This window comes from Pistacia vera, unplaced genomic scaffold, assembly GCF_008641045.1.
Source record: "Pistacia vera cultivar Batoury unplaced genomic scaffold, PisVer_v2 Contig173, whole genome shotgun sequence".
Taxonomy (NCBI): domain Eukaryota; kingdom Viridiplantae; phylum Streptophyta; class Magnoliopsida; order Sapindales; family Anacardiaceae; genus Pistacia; species Pistacia vera.
Genome location: NW_022195823.1, coordinates 566,278 through 592,978, shown reverse-complemented (window position 1 = coordinate 592,978; position 26,701 = coordinate 566,278). Strand labels below are relative to the sequence as shown.

At 38.4% G+C, this 26,701-nt stretch overlaps 1 protein-coding gene and 1 pseudogene across 2 annotated transcripts; one reads left to right on the top strand and one right to left on the bottom strand.

Annotated features, from left to right (window-relative positions):
- The first annotated feature begins 342 nt into the window (after positions 1-342).
- LOC116125880 lies at positions 343-25,973 on the top strand (annotated as a pseudogene).
- LOC116125933 lies at positions 20,226-21,231 on the bottom strand. 2 transcript variants are annotated; one of them, XM_031411648.1, is made up of 2 exons: positions 20,851-21,231; positions 20,226-20,617 (listed from the first exon to the last, which is right to left on the bottom strand). In XM_031411648.1, the coding sequence occupies exons 1-2, from the start codon at positions 21,149-21,151 to the stop codon at positions 20,589-20,591; spliced, it is 330 nt and encodes a 109-aa protein (XP_031267508.1). In that variant the 5' UTR covers positions 21,152-21,231; the 3' UTR covers positions 20,226-20,588. The 2 variants fall into 2 exon arrangements, with proteins under 2 accessions (XP_031267508.1, XP_031267509.1); XM_031411649.1 differs by having other exon boundaries at positions 20,926-21,231.
- Positions 25,974-26,701: the final 728 nt, after the last annotated feature.

Below are 26,701 nucleotides of genomic sequence, written 5' to 3'. Positions count from 1 at the left end.
TGTTATATTCTGCCAAGGAGTCTGTGTAGCATATTTTTCTTCTTTATTCTTTCTCTGAGTCTAATCGAGGTAGATGCTGGTGTTTGAAGATATTCCGCTTCCAAAGTTAAGATTGCTGGAATCGAAGAGTTCATTGACTGATACTATGAATGAAATCTTGTATTAAAAAAAAACAAGAATCATGAATGTTATCATAGCCACTCACTTTTTATTATCAAAATAAATTAGGTTTTAACCTGAAGGATAATACTCTTTTGTATTATAGTCTCTTTATCTAGTTCTTTGAATTCTGTTAATATTTAAGTCTTAAGAATTTCCTAACCAAGCTACTGGCTGGTTTTNACCCAATTTCGTTCATTTCTCAGCAGATCAGATGTCCATTTCGGTAATTGATTTCTTAACACTTTCCTTTTGTAATGGTTTGAGCCCAATTCTTTGCCTACTAGGAACTCTAATTTTCTGATGACTGTATTAATGTTTGAAGACATTACTGAAGCTCGTGAAAAAGTTCATTTGCAGTTTAACACTTACATTTGTTAACTTGACAACACACCCTTGCCAAGGCAAGGAGTACTATATGCTCCATTTCAATCAGATTACTATATGCCCCATTTCAATCAGATGAAGGAATGTTTGAATTAGTCAAATCTGCTTTAATTAGTAGTCCTGACTTAATTTGATCATGCTGTACACAAAATTTTGGGTATATTTTTTGTGACATATCCCGCTGTACCTATATGATTGGAAGGTGTTTCTATTCTTCTTTCTCTGTAGCATACTTTTCTTCTTTATTCTTTCTCTGATCCTAATCGAGGTAGATACTATGGTGTTTGAAGATATTCCACTTCCAAAGTTCACATTGCTCGAATTGAAGAGTTCATAGACTGATACTATGAATGAAATCTTGTATTAAAAAAAAGAAAGAATAATGAATGTTATCATAGCCTCTAACTTTTTATTATCAAAATAAATTAGGTTTTTACCTGAAGGATAATACTCTGTTGTATTATAGTCTCTTTATCTAGTTCTTTGAATTCTGTGAATATTTCAGTCTTAAGAATTTCCTAACCAATCTACTGGCTGATTTGTTAGTTTTGTGTTATATTCTGCCAAGGAGTCTGTGTAGCGTATTTTTCTTCTTTATTCTTTCTCTGAGTTTAATTGAGGTAGATACTGGTGTTTGAAGATATTCCCCTTCCAAAGTTAACATTGCTAGAATCGAAGAGTTCATTGACTGATACTATGAATGAAATCTTGTATTAAAGAAAACAAGAAGCATGAATGTTATCATAGCCTCTAACTTTTTATTATCAAAATAAATTAGGTTTTAACCTGAAGGATAATACTCTTTTTTATTATAGTCTCTTTATCTAGTTCTTTGAATTCTGTGAATATTTCAGTCTTTAGAATTTCCTAACCAAGCTACTGGCTGGTTTTGTTAGTTTTGAGTTATATTCTGCCAAGGAGTTAGTTCTCTAGAATATACATAACGATATCTGGTTATTGCTTGTGAGGTAGTGGAATGGTATTTGTCGTTGAATGATAATTAATTAAAGCTTGTGATTAATGGAGGTTAACTGTTTGTTTGTTTGTATTGAGAACATTATTTTTTAATTTACTTAATTCTTTTTGCGGGATACATCATCTGCTGTTGCACGAGCTGATCCTGGATCATCTGCATCAACCAGATCTCAGTCTTTATATAATTCTTCAAGTTCTACAGTGGCTGCATCTTCAACTAGTAAAGTTGTTCCGACTTCATGGATGCACACTTTCTCATCTTTTACCGTTCCACCAGGATTATCTGGAGCTCCAGGGACACCAGGCCCTCTTGGACTAGTGTCATCCCCACTGAAGAATGCTTCATCAGCAATTATGGATTCAAACACTTCTGCAGTATGGAGACCCAATGTGTCAACTGCTCCTGCTCCATCAAATCAAGCAATTCAGCATCCAATATACCCTACCCATCCATCCTTACCTCCTATAAGTGGTTCCTCTCAGGGACACTGGTTGCAGCACCCACAGACGGGTGTCATGCTAGGCCGCCTTTTTCGTCATGTCCCCCTGTTTATCCTACTCCCTTTCTTTTGCCGACACTTGGCATGCCTCATCTTTCTGTTGCATCAAATGATTCTTTACCTCCTGGTGTTTCTTCTGTGGCAAATGTTATCCTCTGCTGCTTCGGGGCAACAAGTGGTAGGCGCTTCAGGGATGCAGACAGAACCACCTTCAGGAATTGGTACGCTCAGGGTTTATGCTAGATTACTGATCAGCTAGCAATGTAAGAGCTGTTTATCCTTCATTATTGTTACCTGGAGTAAATTTTTGCCTCATCAATCTTTCATGGCTTTGTAGATAACAGGGAACGTGTACATGCGTTCGACGCAAAGGAAGGATCCGCTGTCAATGAACAATTAGTGCATGGACAGCCCACAAGACTGATACAGGGGTTGTCTACTATTATAATACTGAAACAGGAGAATCAACTTATAACAAACCTGCTGGCTTTAAGGGGGAGGTATATGTAATTATTACTTATGGTCACTTGTTGATAAGTTGTTAGAGCACTATGCATGTTATTTTGTTTATATATTCTTATGCAAAGCATACTTCTGGTACTAAATTTTGTATAACTTCCAAAATGTCAATGGAATAGCTTTGAGGTAAAATTCTATTGGTGATGCATTTGATTAGATTGACCTCTTATCTGATCCTTTTTCGGTCCAGTCCATATAATTGTATTTGTTTTAATTTTCCCACCCAAAACCACCCTGCTATAATATGAAAGAAGTCATGAGTAATTTGGTGCACAAATAATGATAGCACGCTGGTTTAGAACTACAAAAAAGGCGTAGGATATACTGCTGGAAGATTCTGAAAAATACAGGGGAGGGATAATGAGATTATATTAGATCGCTTAGCATTTCTGGCACTGCCCAAAATTCTTGCTGGCGTATTACTCCAAATATATGGACTGGGTAACATATACTGTTTGAGGAATTATTATTTTCTTGAACTCTTAAGATGCTTTTTGGCATCCTACCATTGGAGTTTTATTGAAGTATAAAACTAGTGTTTGTTGACCTCTCGGCTAGTGGTGTTTTGCTTCCCTTTTAGCTATCATTTGTGGCTTCAATTAGCCTTTTCTTGAGCTGTTGAATGTGTGTCTAATCATGTGTCGTATTTTGTTTTAACATTGTGCAGGCTGACAAAGTTTCTGTGCAACCAACTCCGGTTTCAATGTAAGTTATTTAATTTTGGCATTATCTTACTAACCGTTTTGTCCTCAGAAAACAAAATGTGTTTCGAGTCATGTAATTTTTTGGTTCAGTTTTCTGGATTCTTTATACGTCTATATTGAGTGCTAAAGATTCATTGTCTGTTGTGTAATTTTCAAAAATATTTTGATCATCAGCAATAATCAGTTACATATTGAAGATTTATTGGTTCTTTTGATTGAGCTAAAGTGCCTCATGAAGCATTGGGCTGAGTTCAAATTTTGTATTGGCCGGTTTGAGGTACTAGCTCTCTTTCCTTTAATGAAAGCCCATAAACTTTATGCTAAAAGGTAAGATTATATCAGGATGACCCTTTGGAAGTTAACTTACTTGCTAGCTTTCTATGAAAATGAAGCCAATATGTGGTAAATGGAGAAATTATTTGTTCATTGTTTTTGCACATACAGAAAGAAGGGGCAGGTTTATTGCTGTATGTATTTTCATGAACATTTTTTTTTCTGTGAATTCTTCTAGGGCTAAAGCCTAGGCAAAGACTTCAACGTTTTAAGGGGAACATGTGCTTTCCAAATCATATTGAATTGGTTGAAGTCATTATTTAGATTTTCTTCACAAAGTTTGTCAAAATAGGATTTAGAGGAGTGGCAATCTTAAGAGCAAGTTGCGTGGTCCTTGTATCTGCCTTGTTCTTATCTAAAAGCACATTATCTATCAATCTTGACAATGTTGAAAATTTCAAGATTTCCTTATCTCTTAATTCCTTTCGAAATTATAAATCCAGCTCCAGTTTTTATGAGCCGATGAAGGAAACTGATGAGAACACCACCCAATGCTCAATAAAATACTTGTTAGTGAAAACTCAGTGACACAGTTCTGTAACTAGAAACCAAACTGATATATATTGAATTGAATTTGGCAACACACTGCAAGCAGAAAAATAACACTGTAGCTCGAGGGTCTAGCTATCTCCCAACTGATTCCAGATTTCCTGATAGCTATTGCTCTCCTTTAAATACACGGAAATCACACTTTCCGCACTCCCTTTCGTGGAGATTCCTCCTAACTAATTTCTAATCTTAATTCCCTTTGTTGCCCTTGTCCACTGAATTTCCCAGGCTGCCATTTTTCTTCTTCTTCTTGTACAATTTAGTTATAAGAGACTTATCAATACCCCCTCCCCTCTTTCGAGACCCACCTTGTCCTCAAGGTGAAAATCTGGGAACTGCAGGAAGATCACGTCATAAGCCTCCCAAGAGGCTTCAAATGGGGGGAGGTCCTGCCATTTAATCAGAACCTCCAGAGAACCATCCAGTAACTTGCGAGTGGAGAGGACGGCTTCAGGTTGTACTTGTAGTTCCAAGTCTTCAGTTAAAAAGGAGGGGAGCTACTGAACAGGTACTGAAGAATGGAGACTTGGCTTAAGTTGGGAAACATGAAACACTGGGTGGATTCGCAAAGTAGGAGGAAGGTCCAATCGATAAGCCACTGGACCAATCCTGTCTAATACCTTAAAGGGGCCATAGAAGCGAGGGCTTAGCTTCTCATTGAGCTTCCTAGCTAAGGACCGAAACCGATATGGTTGGAGCTTCAAATAAGCGAAATCCCCTAGTTGAAAAAAAAACATCCCGGCGGTGTGAATCCGCAAACAGTTTCATTTGATCTTGGGCAACAACCAAATTGTGCTTGAGGTCTTCCAATATCGCATTTCGATCCCTGATCTGTCGATTGACATCTTCAATCAAGGAGGGGCAATCCGTGAGCTTTAATAGAATGGGAGGGTCCCTGCCATATAAAGCCTTGAAGGGGGTCATTTTGGTAGAGCTGTGGTACGTGGTGTTGTACCAAAACTCAGCCCACGCTAACCATTTGGGCCACTGCCGGGGTTGGGAGCTGCAAAAACAGCGGAGGTAGGCTTTTAAGCACTGATTAGCCACCTCCGTTTGCTCATCTGTTTGGGGATGGTAGGCGGAGCTAAATTTAAGAGATGTACCTGCTGATTTAAACAATTCTTGCCAAAATTGGCTTATGAAGACCCTATCGCGATCAGAAACAATAGATTGTGGAAAACCATGAAGTTTTACCACCTCACATATAAATACATTAGCGACATCTTTGGCGGTGTAAGGATGGGTTAACAATAGGAAATGGGAGTATTTCGTGAGACGATCGACCACCACGAAAATAGTGTCAACCCCTTTGGCCTTAGTCAAACCACCTAAGAAGTCCATTGAAAGATCATCAAATACTTGGGTTGGAATAGGAAGGGGCTGTAACAACCCTGCAGGTCTAAGTGAAGAGTGTCTGTTAACTTGGCAAGTGGCACATGTCTGAACAAATTTTAGCACATCCCGTCGGATACCCTCTCAAAACACAACAGCAGCAATTCTTTTATAAGTCCTAAAGAAACCAGAGTGGCCCCCACTTGGACTACAATGAAATTCCTCCAATAACTTCGGAATGAACGTGGAGTTTTTAGTGAGGATCAACCTGTTTTTAAACAATAAGCAGCCTTTACGAAGTTGATAATGAGGACGACTATTGGGGTTGAAAAGAAGATCTTGAACAATAACTTTTAACTTAGGATCAGCTTGTGCTTCAGCCGTTATAGCATTATAATCCGTGAATTGAACTGTGGTGATGGCCGTGATTTCCTTTGTGTCCTCTTTCCGGGACAAGGCATTAGCCACCTTGTTAGAATTGCCTGGAAGGTAGTGAATCTCAAATGAGTATCCCATGAGCTTTGAAATCCACTTGTGCTGATCTGGCATTTTAACCCTTTGGTCTGTAAGAAATTGCAAGCTTCGTTGGTTCGTCTTGATGATAAATTTGCGGCCAATGAGATAATGACTCTACTTACGAACGGCAAAGACAATAGCCATAAGTTCCCGTTCATAGGTTGCCTTAAGCCGAGATTGAAGTGAGAAAGCCTTACTGATGAAAGCAATTGGCCTAGCATTCTGTACTAAAATAGCACCCATTCTAGCCCCTGAAGCATCTGTCTGAATCTTGAATGGAAGCTCAAAATTGGGTATCGTTAAAACGGTCACAGTGGTCATGCTAGTCTTAAGATTATCAAATGTCTCTTGAGCTTCATTACCTAAGCTAAACGAATCTTTTTTCAATAATTGAGTAAGTGGTTGAGCTATAGAACCATAACCTTTCACAAACTGCCGGTAATACCCCGTGAGCCCTAAAAACCCTCTCAAGCTCTTCACATGGTGCGGTACAGGCCAAGATATCATTGCTTCAATCTTTTGCGGGTCAGCCTCCACCCCGTTAGCGGATATTAAGTGGCCCAGATATTCCAACCTGTATTGAGCAAAAAGACATTTCTTTTGGTTTACCACCAGTGCGTTATCCTGCAAAATCTGGAAATTTTGTCGCAAGGGTTGAATGTGAGTAGTCATGTCCAGGCTATAGATGAGAATATCATCAAAGAAAACCAGAATGAACTTCTATAATAATGGCCGAAAAATTGTATTCATAAGGGTCTGGAAGGTAGATGGTGCATTCGTTAACCTGAAGGGTTTCACCAAGAACTCATAATGGCCCTCATGGGTACGGAAAGTGGTCTTTGGAATATCCTCCTCTTTAACTCGAATTTAATGATACTCGAATTTCAAATCTAACTTGGAGAAGACCGTAGTCCCTGCTAGCTCATCCAACGACTCTTCAATAGATGGAATAGGGAACTTGTTGGGTATGGTAATGCTATTTAAGGCTTTAAAGTCAACACAGAATCGCCAACTCCCATCCTTTTTCTTAACTAACAACACGGGACTGGCGTAGGGGCTTGTGCTAGGTTGGATAATCCCTGCATCCATCATTTCCCTAACTAATCTCTCAATCTCATTTTTTTTTAGAGGTAAGGGTATTTATATGGTTTGATATTGGGTGGATTGGTTCCTGGTTGCAGGGTAATGGCATGGTCAAGTTTTTTGCGGGGAGGGAGTCTAGTGGTTTGGTCAAAAACTTAGGGGAAATCAGTCAGCACCTCTGCCACCACAGGTTCCAATTTTTCTTCTTCCGGACTATCCCGGACTTCTATTGATCTGCATTCCACCACGTATCCATCCCCTTTCGGTGGCAGCATCTCGAGTAAAGTTTTCAGAGAAACTACTGTTTTAACCAGTGAAGGATCTCTCTTGAGTATCACCTGTTTACCTTCCTTATCAAATGCCATAGTCAACTTGCCCTAATTGGAATAAAAATCACCTAAAGTGCTTAGCCAAGTAATTCCAAGGACCACATCAGCCCCACCCAATTGAAATGGAAAAAAATCCTGTTGAACTTCCATCCCCTGCATCTCTAACTTTACATCTCGACATATCCCCTCACCCTTGATTTTGAATCCATTACCCACCCTGACCCCGAAAGACTTCGTTCCATCGATCGGGATTTCCAATTTTTGCACTAACCCATGTGAGATAAAGTTATGTGAGGCTCCACTGTCTACTAAAACCACCACCTCCTCACTTCTAATCTGCCCCCGAAGCTTCATGGTTCAGTCTGAAGTAATGCCTACAATGGAGTTCATGGATAACGATCGAGGATTACCTTCTACAGAGTTTTCTGACTCTGGTTCACTCACGATTTCCCCTCTGTCAGGTTCATCATCATCCATTAGTAGTAGAACTTGAAGAGATCGACTCTTACACTGGTGATTTGGCCCAAATTTCTCGTCACACTGGAAGCACAGCCCCCTTTTGCGCTTATATTGTAGATCTGCCTTCGTCAGTCGCCGGAATCCGTCATTGCGTGGTGGGGTGGTTGTTCCTCCCATCTTTTTTTCTCTCCTGTCCCATACCCGGTTGTTTTGTCCTGTTTCTGGGGGTTTGACTCCCATATTCCACCCATTTTGTCGTCCCAGATCTGGAGAAATGGAGACCCTATTGTAATTCTCGATTTTGCCCATTTGGTTTTCGGGTCTGGCCATTTGGGTTTTAAAAAAATTGGGCTTAGATTTGTCTAGGACCCATTTTTTTCTCTTCTATTCTGTGGGCCTGGTCAATAAGCTCAAATAAACTATTAGATTTACTCACCCTTAGCTCAGCCCTTAACTCTTTTCTTAGACCATTTGCAAAAATACCCATTAGGAGATCTTCTCCTAACTCACGCCGAGGGGTTGATAATTCTTCAAACTGTTCACGAAATTCAGTCACAGTCCCAGTTTGCCTCAACGCCACCAGTGCTTCATAAGTAGACCCCTTATATGATGGTCTGAATCTTTCTACTAGTGTTGATTTGAAATAGCTCCAGGAGGTTATTGGCGACCGAGATTCAACCCATTGGTACCAGTTCAAGGCTCGTCTCTCCATACACACTGCCGCTGCCTGTACTTTCTCTTTTTCTTCGTACTTATTGATCGCAAAATACCGATCAGCTCTGAAGGTCCATCCAAAGGGATCATCTCCGTTAAATATCGGCAATTCTAGTTTGCGAATCCTCTTGTCCTCCTTCTCGTTATCGCTGCTATGTTTTCATTCAGATTCCTTATCATGGCTAGAAGTTTGATCCTCCGATGATAAGGATGATTTCTCCTTATTTCATTTTTCATCCCTTTCTTCCCTTATACGCATTAATTCGCGCATCTCCGTTAAGTACTCCCTCACACTTTCCAGGTCAGTTTTCATCTGTGTCCATGCTTTCCTTCACTGTCTTCATTTCTTTTTATATGTTTTCCATTCTGTTCTCCATCTTGGGTTTGACCATTCTCCAACCTTGCTCTGATATCAAATTGATGAGAACACCACCCAATGCTCAATAAAATACTTTTAGAGAAAACTCAGTGACACAGCTCTGTAACTAGAAACCAAACTGATATATATTGAATTGAATTTGGCAACACACTACAAGCAGAAAAATAACAATGACAAAGAAAAGATAAAAAGAGTGGCTAGCACTTCGAGGGTCTAGCTACCTCCCAACTGATTCCAGATTTCCTGATAACCTTAGCTAGCTATTGCTCTCCCTTAAATACACTGAAATCACACTTTCCGCACTCCCTTACGTGGAGATTCCTCCTAACTAATTTCTAATCTGAATTCCCTTTGCTGCCCCTGTCCACTGAATTTCCCAGGCTGTCCTTTTTCTTCTTCTTCTAGTACAATTTAGTTATAGGAGGCTTATCAGAAACATGGATGGTCTCAAATCTATTACGACATAAAAGAAACTCTATGATGACATAATCTAAAAAAGGTGAGGAAATCAATCACTTATGCCTTCTCCTTTGATCCTTTTTAACCACCCAAAAATAGATTTACTTGCCATTTCAAATTATTAAATCAATATTATTAATGACGGGAACAACTTGAAAATATGATTTCCAAGGACTATTGTTTGAACTTGAGTGCACAACTTTGGATACTTTTCCATTTGGTTGAATACCATGTAAGCTTTTAGTGACTACAATTGTCAAACCATTCTTTCAATGGGAAACCTCTGACCACCACTTTGCCTAAAGAACCCTATCCTTTTTCCTGAAATTCCCTTTGGTAAGGGCCTAACAATAGTATTTAAGCTTTAGCACCCTCTTTTATTTGCCCTTGCTCATAAAAGTTACAACCATAATGATAAATACAGTTCATTATAATTTTGTTGACAGCTTAAGTTGATAAGTAAGTCAATAATATATAATTTCTAACATGCCTAAGAACTTAATCAAAGAGTAGTGTCATCCCTATAACAATATCCATTAGGTTTTTTAGCTTGTAGTACATTGAATTGACACTATATCATAGTTGAAATTATCCATTGAACACTAGGGTTAAATGGTGATCTTTTGTCTATTATAGTTTTTTAAGGTGTATCCTATATTGAAGAAATGTATAGTATTTCCTTTGTAATTTTCTTCTGTTTTCTTCTGTTTAGGGACTATTTGGTTGGCACTGATTGGGCATTGGTTACAACAAATGATGGCAAAAAGTATTACTACAACAGCAAAACCAAGGTTTGATATTGAATTAGATATTTGATTCTCATTAAAAAAAGGGTAGAAAGAGTTATGTGAGAACATTATTTATTTCATTATTATCAATCTATGTTGTTCAAGTATTGTAGAAAGTGAGTGAAACCTATGCTGTATGGTATCAATAATCAATATGCTACATATACTTAGATCTCAGTTGCTGAAATATAAGAATCAACTAGAGAATGTGGGAAGCCAACTATGTTATGCTATTAACCATTTGTTGCTGATAGAAGTTTTAGGTGTTTTTTTTCAAGCCACTTTATAGTCTTAGTTGTTTAGCGGTAGACTAAACTTCAATGTGAACATTGATTTTTCTCTCAACACATTCTGTTTCTCTTCCTTTCTTCCGAGCTTCTCCCGTTCTTATTATTATAGATTTTTCATGTTTCTCTCTTCCTCATATTCCACTAGTCCCACACACCACCTCGTCCTAGGATATGCTTACTTTCACTCCTATCAAGCAGATTACTAGAAATTTGTAGAACATGTTAATCTTTTTTTTTTTTCCCCTAAATTCATATTTTACACACTGCAATGTTTCAAATGTTGATATTTAGAGACTTGTTCTAAATGCTAGAACATCTATAAAAGGACTCTTTTCTCAAAGCCTTTTCATTTGATTCAGTTTCACATATAAGTGAGAAGGGATTATAAAATATCTAAAGATTTCTTTCACCGTCGACTTAATAATTATATAAATATGGACTTTTATTGAATTCTGTGGAGCTTCTTTTGTATCTGCTATTATTAGTAAAGTTAGTGATGCACCATGTGTCTATCTCATTGCCTTGCATGGACTCAAAACTTTGACTTTCTACCGTTACATTAAAGAAAAAGGAACTTTATTGAACAGTAGTTGAACAATGTTGTTGGTTGGTTGCAAAAAGTGTCTAGAGCACGCAAGAGATTTAAGGACAATTTGAATCTCCTTGTCTTTCATTTTTCTATAAATTTGCAACCTCAGCCAGTAACATTTGAATGTTTAAAAATTTTACTACTCAACTCCGTTTCTATTTTAATTCGAGAAAGAAAGAAATATTATCAGTCCCATTAGCATGAGTCTTGTTCCACAGTAATCTACACAATGGCTCTGAATTTCATTTTTCAAAGTGTATATCTTTAGTTCATACTAATTTCAAAATACTGAGGGCTATTGACTTGAGGAAAATAGTGGGAGCGTCGTTTAATAAAAGACCATATTAAATAATAATGAACTTTGTAATGATTTTTTCTTTTCTGCAATTGTAGATTCACCAAAATAAGTATTATGAACCTGCGACCAATAATCGAGAGAGAAAACAGGTTGGATGGATCCAATTTCTCAGACTGGTATCGTAATTTTCAGATTATACTCAAGTTGAAAAAGAAATTGTATATCCTTGAAAGCCATACATGGCTGAGCCTGATCCTGATGTCACTCAAGAAGTAAATGACACTTATCAAAAGTTCTTTAATGATGCTAATGGCGTTCGATGCTTGATGTTAGCATCGATGACACTAGTGCTGCAAAAGCAGCATGCGAATATGGACGTTGCTGCCATTATTCTACACCTCAAGGAATTTTTCGAAGGGAATGCTCAACATGAGAGGTGCAAGGTGTCAAAAGCCCTGTTTGGAAGTCGACTGACTAAGGGAGCCCAAGTTGGCCCTCATGTGCTCAAGATGATCGAGCACATAGAAAGGCTTGAGACTTTGGGATTTGAGTTGGATGTAGAATTACAAATGGATTTAATTCTGCAATCCTTGCTTGACTCTTATACACCGTTCATTATGAACTTCAATATGAACACCATGGTGAAAACCCTGTCGGAGCTTTTGAACATGCTGAGAACTGCAGAGTAGGACTTAAAGAAGTTCAAGCCTATTTTACTGGTAGCTGCCAGTAAAGGAAAGGGTAAAGGTAAGGGCAAGGGCAAGGGCAAGGGCAAGGGCAAGGGCAAGGGCAAGGGAAAGGCCAAGGCCAAGGCCAAGGCCAATTCCAAGCCCAAGCCCAAAGGACAGGGTACTCTTGGGCCTGAGAATGGTATAGGGAAGGGTGGGAAAGTAGTCTGCTTTTATTGTGGCAAGCCTGACCATTGGAGGAAACACTACAAGGCTTTCCTCGCAAGCAAGAAGAAGTCAGATGCTTCAACTTCGGGTATATTTATGATTGAGATTAACTTCTCTCCCTCAACATCTTGAGTCATTGACACAGGATGTGGTACTCACATTTGTACTGATGTACGGGGACTAAGACAGAGTAGAGTGCTCGCAAAGGGAGAGGTGGACCTACGAGTTGGAAATGGAGCACATGTGGCTGTATTGGCTGTAGGGACTTATTGTTTATCTTTGCCTACGAGCTTGTTGTTGGAACTACATAACTATTATTACGTACCTTCTATTTCTAAAAATATTATTTCGGTATCCATTTTGGATAACATAGGGTAACATTTTGAGATATCTAATGGATTATTATCCTTTATGTCGGGACTGTAACGACAACCCTTTGCTCAAGAATGCCAAGAGTCTATTTTCTTGCATGAGAACAGCCCCCAACCCATGGCCAGACGCATCTGTCTCAATCACGAATTCCTTAGAAAAATCGGGCATAGCTAAAACTGGTACTGAAGTCATAACCTGTTTCAATTCTTCGAAGGCCCTCTTTGCGTCACTGTTCCATTTGAAAGCATCTTTCTTTAATATTGTAGTTAGAGGAAATGCAATCTTACCATACCCACTGACAAATCTTCGATAATACCCTGTCAAGCCTAGGAATCCTCAAAGAGCTCTTAAATTTTTTGGAACTGGTCATTGGAGAATGCTATCAATTTTGAAAGAGTCAACTACTACTCCGGCTGACGAAATGATGTGTCCTAAATACTCGAGTTCTTGTTTCCCAAAGAAACATTTTTTGTGGTTGGCGACTAACCTGTTCTCGTACAATGTCTGCAAGGTGATTGTTAAGTGTCGCACGTGATTATCTATATTCGCACTGTATACTAGAATATCATCAAAAAACACCAGAATAAACTGCCACAAGTATGGCCGAAAAATGTCATTCATTAGAGCTTGGAAAGTTGTCGATGCGTTGGTTAGATCGAAGGGCATGACTAGGAATTCATAATGGCCTTCATGGGTTCGAAAGGCGGTCTTTAGAGTATCTTCTCCTCTCATTCTGATTTGGTGGTGCCCCGACGTCAAATCTAATTTGGAGAAGATTGTACCCCTCCCCAATTCATCAAATAACTCATCCACTACTGGAATTGGGAATTTGTCCGGGACTGTGATTTTGTTTACCGCTCGATAATCGACGCAGAATCTCCATCCATCATCTTTCTTCTTGACTAATAACACGGGACTAGAGAATGGGTTGATACTCGGTTTGATAATGCCGGAGGCTAACATTTCTCTGACAATTCTCTCAATCTCATTTTTTTGGTAGTAAGGATAGCGGTAAGGTCGGATGTTTGGTGGTTATGCGTTGGGTAAAAGCCGAATGGTGTGTTCATGGTTCCTAATGGGAGGTAGGCCTGTTAAAGGTTTAAAAACCCCTTGGAATTGCTCCAAAATTTCCCTCAATCGACTGTCCACATCGTTCCCATTTTCTGGCTGTTTTTGTAAAGATCCGAATTCTACTAAATAGCCCTGCCCTTCCTTCTGAATTGTCTTCAACATTGCCTTCAGAGAGACCAATGTCTTGCTTAGAGCTGGGTCCCTACAGAGTGTCACCGTCTTACCTTTCTCCTTGAATCTCATTACCTGATTTTTCCAATCTATCATGGTTTCTCCCAACGTTTCTAGCCAAGCCATTCCTAACACCACATCCGAACTATTCATATCAAATGGGAAGAAATCCAACACTGCAGTCACTCCCTGAATATCAATACAGACTCCTCGGCATTCACCTTCACTTCTCACCCGATAACCATCCCCTACCCTCACTCCAAACGACTGTGTTCCAGTAATAGGAATTTTTAATTTCTCCACTTCTCTTCTACTAATGAAATTATGAGACGCTCCACTAACAATCAAAACAATCAGCTCTATATCCCCAATCTTCCCCTTCAATTTCATGGTTCTTGGCCCATTGATTCCCACAACAGAACTGAGTGACAACTCCACATCCTCCTGGTTAGTTTCTTCAGCTTCCTCGTTCATCTCTTCCCCTTTAACAAGCTAAGTTTCTTCCTCTTCTTCTTCCACAAGGATGACTTGAAATTGTCTGTCTCCACAAGGATGACCAGGAAAAATTTTTGCATCACACCTAAAGCATAAGCATCTCTCTCTTTTCTTCTGGATCTCGTTTTCAGTCATGTGTTTAAAGGGAAACTCTTTGCGAATGGGGAGATTCTGCTCTATGGGCTGATTAACGGTGGAGCTGCTACTTCGTTGGCTGTTGTTTGGGTTAGTAGTTGGAGTTGGAAATCGTCGCTGCTGGTCATGGAGGTTATTAGATATGGGCATATTTGTGAATGAAGGCTGGAAATTATTATTATATTTGAATCCTTGGCTATTGGACCCAATCTGACGACCTGACCCCACTCCACCAAAAGAGTTTTGACTTTTATTTGCTAAACTAATTCCCCCAAAATGTGTCACTCTATTCATTCCATTTTTAATTTCCTCTAAGGCCCAATTTTTGTCTTCAATCCTTTGGGCTAATTCAATTAATTGGATCAATGTTTCATGCCTCCTCAATCTTACTTCAGCTTTAATTTCGAGCTTAAGCCCATTGGTGAATGCAGCCCACAAAACATCTTCCATAACCTAACGAAGAGGGGCAGATGTTGCTTCAAATTTTCTACGATAGTCCTCCACAGTTCTTGTCTGTTTAATCGCCATTAACGCCTCATAAGGTCCTTTCTCTTGAGACCCACTAAACCTATGAATAAGGGCAAGTTTGAAAGTGGCCCACGACGTCACAGGAGCTCTAATTTCCATCCATTGAAACCAATTAACAGCATCACCTTCCATCCAAACCGCAATAGTGTTTAATCGACCCTCTTCCTCCTGGATTCTGTACATGCCAAAGTATCTCTCGATTCTAAAAAGCCACCCATATGGATCGTCTCCTATAAAGATTGGTATATCCAATTTTCGGCCACTATACTCCGATATTCCTCGCTCACAGTTGTTGTGATTGTATCTGCCTCCCCTTGGTTTTGGTCGTTTTCCCCATTAACTCCAGCTAATCCACTCCCTTCTCCCTTTCCAGCGTCTTCTTCATCTCTTCATCTCATCCACGCATGCATCTCAACCAAACACTCTCTAATCGTACCTAGTTCACTTTCAATCTTATCAACCTTGTTCTCCATTCTTGTACCAACCATAACCTTGCTCTGATACCACTTTGATAGAAACCTGGCTTACCTCTGTCACGCTCAACTCACAGACACTTCCCAGATTATTTCAATTCTGCTGGTTATCAACCCAGAATTTTCAGTCAACCAATTCTAACCAAAATACTACTCTGAATGGAACACAACAATACTGGACAGATTTGATAATTGTACTCAATGACATATCAAAGTAAATTCTATTAAGATAACAATTCTTTACAACTCAAATAAAGCAATAATCAATTAAATCAGAAAAACAGCTCATCCAGGATGAGTCTGCCAACAATAAGAACCCACTAGACTTCGAGAGCCAGCATCTCCCCAAATCCCTTCCCTCTACAAAATTCCCTGCTCCACAGATCCTTCTCGCTGCCTTTTATTCTTCGTGTTCTATTGTTGTAATTGAATTCAGCTCCCCAACCGCTCAGCATTTGCCATTTGTCACTTTCCCATAAACCCAAAACCACCCTCCATCACGCTCAAAGCCTGACCTGAGTCCCTCAATCCTCTATTTGCGCCCTTATTTTTCCTCCTATATACCAAGGTATTGTTAGTCTCATCATATTCACAGTTTATTGCTTGAAAATTTGGATGACTTGATGAAAACTGAAATAAACATTAGTGTATGTTTTGAGTTATATTCTTTTGAAAGATGAGGCCGATTGCACTAACATGATGGATTTAACTTTTTTAAATGGGTCACAAAATTGTTAGAACTGAGATTTAAGTGATGCGGTACTGTTTCCTCCGCCGCCTTCTTAATTTGATTACGTTTTATTCTTTGGTCATTCTAATTATTTTTATGTTTTATGTGAATATGACCAATTTCTCTTCTCTTGCATCTGTCCTGATATACCTATATACATATTTGCTTGGTCAAAATGTGAGAGATAGTTGTTGATCTAGTGTACATTTTATTTCCAAGGTTAAGTGTAATGCATAATTTTCTTCAATTGTGGTTGACCATCCTGTCTTCTCTAATTTTAGCTGTGGCCATATTTGTGCAAATTTTGATATGCTTTCTAATTAAAAAAACTAGTTCTGTGAGTGATTAGTGTACAAACTATTGGCGACTACTGATGATTATAGTATCTATAAATATGAATAAGCAATTTTATGCGAATTCTAATTGTTATATAAGGGATATAAAATTGCTAACATTTTATTTTGTTGTAGCATTTATATAATAAAAATTACATGCTTTATAATGTTGATAAACTGTGATTTATGAGTGAGAGATGTGACTGTCATTCTGCCAAGGTTAATAATGGAAAAGAAGTTAGAAAGAAGCAGGATGATGGCATTTCAAAAGGGAGGTCTAAGCCTTAAATATGCTCAGATGTTGCGGCTATAGCTTTCATATCATTTACAAATTGTACTTACTTTTGGCTTTGTCATCTAGGTAAGCAGCTGGCAGAGCCCCAATGAGGTGACAGAATTGAGAAAGAAGCAGGATGATGGCATTTCAAAAGATCATGTAATGTCAGTGCCAAGTACTAACATCACGATTGAAAAAGCACCTGCTCCAACAACTTTGAGTGCTCCGGCTGTTAACACAGGCGGACGTAATGCCACAACTCTGAGAACCTCAGGGCCAGGATCTTCATCTGCCCTGGATTTGATCAAGAAGAAGCTGCAGGACTCTGGAACTCCTGTTACTTCCTCAGCTGCTCCAGTTGCATCAGGAACAGTGGCCTCAGAATTAAATGGCTCTAAAGTTGTTGAGGTTGCAGTGAAGGGCTTGCCAAATGAGAGCAGCAAAGAAAAGTTAAAAGATGCTAATGGGGATAGTAACATGTCTCACTCTTCTTCAGATTCAGAGGATGAAGACATTGGACCATCGAAGGAGGAGTGCGTTACTAAATTTAAGGTATCTTTATTGCTCTTATTTTGTTAAAATTTCCTCCAATCTAACAATTTGAGTTGGTGTTTTTTACTGTCCTTCCTCTTGGAATTTCAGTGCTTGTCCTATAGATTCATATGTAAATAAAATTTATAATTTTTCCTATGTTATTTCTTGTATTAAATATGTATATTTTATGAATGGTATTTGTCTGCTACTGTTGTTATTATTCTTTTTCGATGCAACTTCAAATGTAGCTTCAGTAATAACAATATCATCCACATACACAATTATAAGAATGATGTCAGTTTCAGACCGTTTGTAGAAAACAAAATGGTTAGTTTTACATTTCAGCATACCAAATCTCTCAACAGCCTAACTAAACTTTCCAAACCAAGCACCGAGGACTTTGTTTTAAACTATACAGAGATTTGCGAAGATAACATACTTTACCATACTCCCCCTGAGCAACAAACCTAGGAGATTGCTCCATATATACCTTTTCCTGAAGATCATCGTGAAGAAAAGCATTCTTGATGTTTAATTGATGCAAAGGTAAATCATAAGTAACTGTCATCGAAAGAAACAGTTGAATAGAGGTAAAGTTAGCCACAGGGAATAAAATATTAGAATAATCAACTCCGTAGGTCTGAGCATATCCTTTAGCAATCAGACGCGCTTTTAGTCGAGTAACTAACCCATCTAGATTAACTTTGACTGTAAACACCCATTCGCATCCAATTGCCTGTTTCCCTGAAGGTAAATCTACAAATTTCCAAGTACCATTGTCATCTAAGGCATTCATTTCCTTTATAATTGCATTACGCCAACCAGGATGAGAAATGGCTTCATGAACAGTTTAAGGGATAGTAACAGAATCAAGGGAAGCAATAAAAGAGCATGATGAGTGTGACAAATGATCATAAGTAACACAAGAAGTAACATGATAAGTACACTGTCCTTTACCTTTTCGCAATGCAATAGGAAGATCATCACTTGAAACTGGATCGGATGACCAAAAAGTTGGCGTCAGACATGAAACAGGAGGAGGTGGACGACGAGAGTAGACTTTAACAGAAGCAAGATCAGAGATAGGAGCCGATGTAGGAAGCACAAGTTTGGTGACAAGGTCAGAGATAGGAGTCGGTTCAGATATCGGTGCAGGGGAAGTGAAGGTATAAACTAACAAATCATCATTATCATCATCCTTCCGACGAATTGCAAGAGAATAGGGAAAGTATGGTGTTTCTTCTAGAAAGGCAACAACAATGGAAATAAGATACTTATTAAAACTTGGACAATAAAACCGATATCCTTTTTTAAGTTGAGAATAACCAAGAAAGACACATTTTAATGACTTAGGATCTAATTTAGTGACTGACGGTCGACCATCCCGAACAAAGCAAGTGCTACCCTAGGTTGAAGAGGAAATAATGCTTTATTAGGAAAAAGAATATTGTACTAGGTCTCACCATGAAGGACAAAAGATGGCATGTGGTTAATCAAAAAGCAGGAGGTGGAAACTGCATCAGCCTAGAATGGTTTAGGAACATTCATTTGGAATAATAAGGCTCTGGTAGTTTCAAGAAGATGTCTTTTTTTCCCTTCAGCTGTTCCGTTTTGAGATGGAGTATCAACACATGAAGTTTGATGAACAATGTCATTCTGAGTCGTAATTTTGAAAATAATCTGACAGATATTCTTTTGCATTTTCACTGCGCAATGTATGAACAGAAACATTGAATTGAGTTTCAATCTCAGTACAAAAAGCATAGAAATAAGAAAACAAATCAGAACGATTTTTCATTAAGAATAACCAAGTCATACGAGAGTAATCGTCCACAAATATAACAAAATATCTAAAACCAGTTATAGACAGAACTGGACAGGGACCCCAAACATCAGAGTNTTCATGAACAGTTTTAGGGATAGTAATAGAATCAAGGGAAGCAATAAAAGAGCATGATGAATGTGACAAATGATCATAAGAAACACAAGAAGAAACATGATAAGTACACTGTCGTTTACCTTTTCGCAATGCAATAGGAAGATCATTACTTGAAACTGGATCGGATGACGAAAAAGTTGGTGTCGGACATGAAACAAGAGGAGGTGGACGACGAGAGTAGACTTTTACAGAAGCAGGATTAGATATAGGAACCGATGCAGGAAACACAAGTTTAGTGACAAGGTCAGAGACAGGAGTCGGTTAAGATATCGGTGTAGGGGAAGTGAAGGTATAAACTAACAAATCATCATTATCATCATCCTTCCGACGAACTGCAGGAGAATAGGGAAAGTATGGTGTTTCTTCTAGAAAGGCAACAACAATGGAAACAAGATACTTATTAAGACTTGGACAATAACACCGATATCCTTTTTTAAGTATAACAAGAAAGACACATTTTAATGACTTGGGATCTAATTTAGTGACTGACGGTCGAACATCCCAAATAAAGCAAGTGCTACCCTAGATTGAAGAGGAAATAATGCTTTGTTAGGAAAAAGAATATTGTATGAGGTCTCACCATGGAGGACATAAGATGGCATGTGGTTAATAAAAAAGCAGGCGGTGGAAACTGTATCAGTCTAGAATGGTTTAGGAACATTCATTTGGAATAATAAGGCTCTGGCAGTTTCAAGAAGATGTCTGTTTTTCCCTTCTGCTATTCCGTTTTGAGATGGAGTATCAACATATGAAGTTTGATGAACAATGTCATTCTGAGTCGTAATTTTGAAAATAATCTGATAGATATTCTTTTGCATTATCACTGTGCAATGTATGAACAGAGACATTGAATTGAGTTTTAATCTCAATACAAAAAGCACAGAAATAAGAAAACAAATCAGAACGATTTTTCATTAAGAATAACCAAGTCATACGAGAGTAATCGTCCACAAATGTAACAAAATATCTAAAACCAGTTTTAGACAGAACTGGACAAGGACCCCAAACATCAGAGTGAACTAACTCAAAGGGAGAATTAGCTCTTTTATTGACTCTAGGACTAAAACTGACACGATGATGTTTAGCAAACTGACATGACTCACACTCTAATGTAGACACTTTATTAAACTGAGGACACAATCTCTTCAATGAAGGAAGAGATGGATGGCCCAAACGACAATGTGCTTGAAACGGGGATGCAACACTAGAACAAGCGACAGGTGTAGATTTTGGTCTGTCGAGAATGTATAAACCTCCAGATTCATGTCCTTTACCAATAATCTTCTTCGTCGTAAGATCCTGAAACAAGCAATAATCGGGAAAGAATAAAACACAACAGTTAAGAGCACGAGTAAGTTGGCTAACAGAAATCAAATTGAAAGAAAAATCTGGTAAATGTAAGACATTTGACAAGGGAAGCTGTGGAGTAGGGGTAACTGTGCCAGACCCAAGAACGTAGGATGGTGACCCATCTGCTAAAGTCACATTCGAAAGGGTTTTTGATTGATAAGTAGCAAAGAGACTGGGATTACCTGACATGTGATCTGTTGCACCAGAGTCAATGACGAATTTGGAGGATGAGGAAAGGAGACATGTATTTGGCTTACCTGAGTCAGCCATAGCTGTGACAGGAGTAGGTGAAGCTTTTAATGATTCCTGGTACAATGAAAACTTGGCAAATTCATCTGCAGAGATAGGAACTGACTGATCCGAAGTATTATTAGTGGATGCAACATGGGCAGAGGGATTTCTTTTATTTCTGTTCTGAAGCTTTCTACAATCACGCTTCATGTGTCCTGGCTTATGGCAATAGTGACACACAATTCCTCCCATATTACTATTTGACCCTCCTCCTTTGTTGCCACTTCCAAATTGTGATCGCCCAGATTCATAGTCATTCTTTTGACTGACGAGAGCACCACTAAACTGAACCGGTGGGTTACTTTCTGTGCGAAGTACCCTACTAAAGACATCCTGCAACTAAGAGATCTCTGGACTGACTAGAACCTGAGACTTAGTAGTCTCAAATTCAGAAGGAAGGCCTGCAAGAAAACTCATGACTGTCATTTGCTCCCGTTGTTTTTGTTGAACTTTGATATCAGCATTGAAGGGTAACAACATGTTCAATACTTCATAAGTCTTCTTAAACTCCATAAAATAAGTTGTAAGAGACTTATCTTGTTTCTCTGCATGGTAGAATGCCTTACACACTTCATAAATATCATTTCCATCACTGGCTTTGTATCAGACATGCCTTAAACAGATGATAATCCCAATGCACATCAACAAACGGATAAAACAAAGCAAACTAACCAAATTTCATTGACACACCAAATCAATCAACAGCCACCACCAACCAGAAGCCACAACACAGCAAAAGTCCAATAACCAAACGAAAACAAAGTGTTAAAAGATCACAACTAAATCCTCAAAAATATCCAAACAAAGAATAACAGTAAACCAGTAAGAGATTACCCAATCCAGCATAAAAATGTGTTGTACAAGTACCGGCGAAGCAGACGAAGGGAATTGGAGGAGACATCAGCAGTGGACGCGCTTTCATGCTCCAGTGTGTGGTACTGTTCACTAGAGTTTCGGGTGGCATATGAAGCTCACATGCGGGGATTTTGATGGTCGGAACTCGGGGTTTTGCCTATCGGCGGCTTCTTAATCTCCCTAGGGTGGTGGTGTTGAACAAATCTCAACCTAAATAGGTGTTCTCAATTTGAAACCCAAACCCTAATTTCCTAATTTTGAAACCCAAACCCTAATTTCCCAATTTTGAAACCTAAACCCTAATTACCTTTTAAGGCTTTGATACCATGTAAATAAACGTACTAAGGATGAATATTCCACTTCTCATTCATAGCGTAAGAGGATACATATTTATATATACTTGTAGTGTTCTATACTTGTAGTGTTCTAAACTAGGTAGGTGATCAATCTCTATTAGGATACAAGTGATCCCTATNCTAACAATTTGAGTTGGTGTTTTTTACTGTCCTTCCTCTTGGAATTTCAGTGCTTGTCCTATAGATTCATATGTAATTATAATTTATAATTTTTCATATGTTATTTCTTGTATTAAATATGTATATTTTATGAATGGTATTTGTCTGCTACTGTTGTTATTATTCTTTTTCGATGCAACTTCAAATGTAGCTCCAGTAATAACAATATCATCCACATACACAATTATAAGAATGATGCCAGTTTTAGACCGTTTGTAGAAAACAAAATGGTTAGTTTTACATTTCAGCATACCAAATCTCTTAACAGCCTAACTAAACTTTCCAAACCAAGCACCGAGGACTTTGTTTTAAATCATACAGAGATTTGCGAAGATAACATACTTTATCATACTGCCCCTGAGCAACAAACCCAGGAGGTTGCTCCATATATACCTTTTCCTGAAGATCATCGTGAAGAAAAGCATTCTTGATGTTTAACTGATGCAAAGGTCAATCATAAGTAACTGCCATCGAGAGAAACAACTGAATAGAGGTAAACTTAGCCACAGGGGAAAAAGTATCAGAATAATCAACTCCATAGGTCTGAGCATATCTTTTAGCAATCAGACGAGCTTTTAGTCGAGTAACTAACCCATCTAGATTAACTTTGACTGTAAACACCCATTCGCATCCAATTGCCTGTTTCCCTGAAGGTAAATCTACAAATTTCCAAGTACCATTGTCATCTAAGGCATTCATTTCCTTTATAATTGCATTACGCCAACCAGGATGAGAAATGGCTTCATGAACAGTTTTAGGGATAGTAACAGAATCAAGGGAAGCAATAAAAGAGCATGATGAGTGTGACAAATGATCATAAGAAACACAAGAAGAAACATGATAAGTACACTGTCGTTTACTTTTCGCAATGCAATAGGAAGATCATCACTTGAAACTGGATCGGATGAGAAAAGGTTGTGTCGGACATGAAACAAGAGGAGGTGGACGACAGAGTAGACTTACAGAAGCAGGATCAGAGATAGGAGCGATGCAGGAACAACAAGTTAGTGACAAGTCAGAGGAACAGGAGTCGGTTAAGATATCGGTGTAGGGGAAGTGAAGGTATAAACTAACAAATCATCATTATCATCATCCTTCGACGACTGCAGGAGAATAGGGAAAGTATGGTGTTCTTCTAGAAAGGCAAAAACAATGGAAACAAGATACTATTAAGACTTGGACAATAACACCGATATCCTTTTTAAGTTGAGAATAACCAAGAAGACACATTTTAATGACTTGGGATCTAATTAGTGACTGACGGTCGAACATCCAAAAATAAAGCACAGTGCTGACCCTAGGTTGGAGAGGAAATAATGCTTTGTAGGAAAAGAAATTGTACGAGGTCTCACCATGAAGGACAGAAGTGGCATGTGGTTAAAAAAAGCAGGCGGTGGAAACTCATCAGTCTAGAATGGTTTAGGAACATTCATTTGGATAATAAGGCTCTGGCAGTTTCAAGAAAGGTCGTTTTTCCCTTCTGCTATCCGTTTGAGATGGAGTATCAACATATGAAGTTTGATGAACATTATGTCAGTCGTAATTTTGAAAATAATCTGACAGATATTCTTTTGCATTATTACTGGAATGTATGAACAGAAAAAGAATTGAGTTTTAATCTCAATACAAAAAGCACAGAAATAAGAAAAAAATCAGAAATGATTTTCATTAAGAATAACCAAGTCATAAGAGAGTAATCGTCCACAATATAACAAAATATCTAAAACCAGTTATAGACGAAACTGGACAGGGCCCCAAACATCAGAGTGAACTATTCAAAGGAGATTAGCTCTTTTATTGACTCTAGGACTAGAACTGACACGATAATGTTCAGAAAATTGAACATGACTCACACTCTAAGTAGACTTATAATGGAGACACATCTTTCAGTGAAAGAAGAGATGGATGGCCAAACGACATGTGTTGAAACGGGGATGCAACGCTAGAACAAGCGACATGTGTAGATTTTGGTCTGTCGAGAATATAAACCTCCAGATTCATGTCCTTTACTAATAATCTTTTTTCCGTAAGATCCTGAAACAAGAATAATCGGGAAAAGATAAACACAACAGTTAAGGGCACGAGTAAGTTGGCTAACAGAAATCAAATTGAAAGAAAATCTGTAAATGTAAGATATTCTTTTGACTGACGAGAGCACCACTAAAATGAACGGTGGGTTACTTTCTGTGCGAAGTGCCCTACTAAAGACATCCTGAACTAAGAGATCTCTGGACTGACTAGAACCAGACTTAGCAGTCTCAAATTCAGAAGGAAGACCTGCAAGAAAACTCATGACTGTCATTTGCTCCGTTGTTTTTGTTGAACTTTGACTCAGCACTGAAGGGTAACAACATGTTCAACACTTCATAAGTCTTCTTAAATCCATAAAATAAGTTGTAAGAGACTTATTTGTTTCTCTCATGGTAGAATGCCTTACACACTTCATAAATATGAGAAACATTCCATTTTTCAGAATATAGAAACTCCAAATAATCCATCAGTTTTTAATAAACTCAAATGATTCATTAGACCAAGTACCTCACCGTCAATAGAGGTCCGTATTTGTAGAATCAACCGAGCATCATCCCAAAGCCAGTTCTTTTCGAATCATCCTCAGGTGGATCATTAGTCATATGATCATTTTTTCAATACTCCGCAAATACAAGTATAATAGGTTACGCCATCATGGTAATTAGTTATACCAATGAGCTTAGTTCTATAATTTTTGACCGTCGGCATAATCACATGGCTTTGTATCAGACAGCCTTAAACAGACGATAATCAATGCACATCAACAAACGGTTAAACAAAGCAAACTAACCAAATTTCAGACACACCAAATCAATCAACACCACCACCAACCAGAGGCCAAAGCACAACAAAAATCCAATACCAAAAGAAAACAAAGTGTCGAAAGATCACAACTAAATCCTCAGAAATATCCAAACAAAGAACAACAGTGAACCAGTAAGAGATTACCCAATCCAGCACGAAAATGTGTGTACAAGTACCGGCGAAGCAGACGAAGGGAATCGGAGGAGACATCAGCAGTGGACGGCTTTCACGTGCCAGGTGTGGTACTGTTCACCAGAGTTTCGGGTGGCGCGTGGAGCTCACGCGCGGGGATTCTGATGGCGAACTCGGGGTTTTCGATCGGCGGCTTTGAATCTCCCTAGGGTGGCGGTGTTGAACAAATTCAACCTAAATAGGTGTTCCAATTTGAAACCCAACCCTAATTTCCCAATTTGAAACCCAACCCTAATTCCCAATTTGAAACCTAAACCCTAATTACCTTTAAGGCTTTGATACCATGTAAATAAAAGTACTAAGGATGAATATTCCACTTCTCATTCATAGCGTAAGAGGAACATATTTATATACACTTGTAGGTTCTAAACTATTAGGTGATCAATCTCTATTAGGATACAAGTGATCCCTATAATCCAGGATTTTAATGTGATCCCTATATCTAGGAAGTTATATACATCTGTAACAGTGAGAAATGCTAGTTCATAACTAATTGTTTAACATGCCAATGAAAATTTTACAGGAAATGCTTAAGGAAAGAGGATTGGCACCATTCTCAAAGTGGAGAGGAACTGCCAAGGATAGTATTTGATCCTATTTTAGTTTGCCGACTCTAAAGATCTTGAATATTGTTGAGAATTGGAGGCCTTTACCACAGGGTGATCTCACACCTTAGTAGATATCTAGTCCACTTTCTACTCTCTTTTGATTAAGTACTTTTTTGTTTATATCAAAAAAGTATATTGCATCTTTGGTTAGTAGCTTTGGATGTGATATTAAGAATTTGCCTATAAAATATTTTTTGTCTTCCTAAGAGGCAATCCCAGAATTTATGAGTTAGGTTCTGTAGTGGAAGTAGGGCTGTATGTAGCTGAGCCGGACACATTGGCGTTCGAGCTTGGCTTGTGACAAATGAGGGGTGGTAGCTGCCGAATGCACCAAATATATAACCTTACTGACCTAACTATTGAATTGTATAAAGGGCAAGCAAGGGTCGATCCCACAGGAATGACGATTAATTTCTATATTCTAAAACAATAAAAACAACAGAAACGCAAATTAAATTCTAAATAGAAAACCTGACAACAGTAATGAAGGGGGTTTGTAATCAGGGCAAACAAAAGTAAAACAGAGAAATAAAATATCAGGTAAACAATCAGCTCTCGGTTCAAAATCCACCTAAACATGCACTGGACATAAAGTAACCGTAACACTGTTCTATCTCATCATTATGAAACTACTGACCCTAGGAAAACAACAAGCTCTGTTACCCGAATTCCCTTAGTTTGTCACTACCGAAACAAGCTCTTCGAGTAGATATAACCCTTGAACAACCTAGAACAAG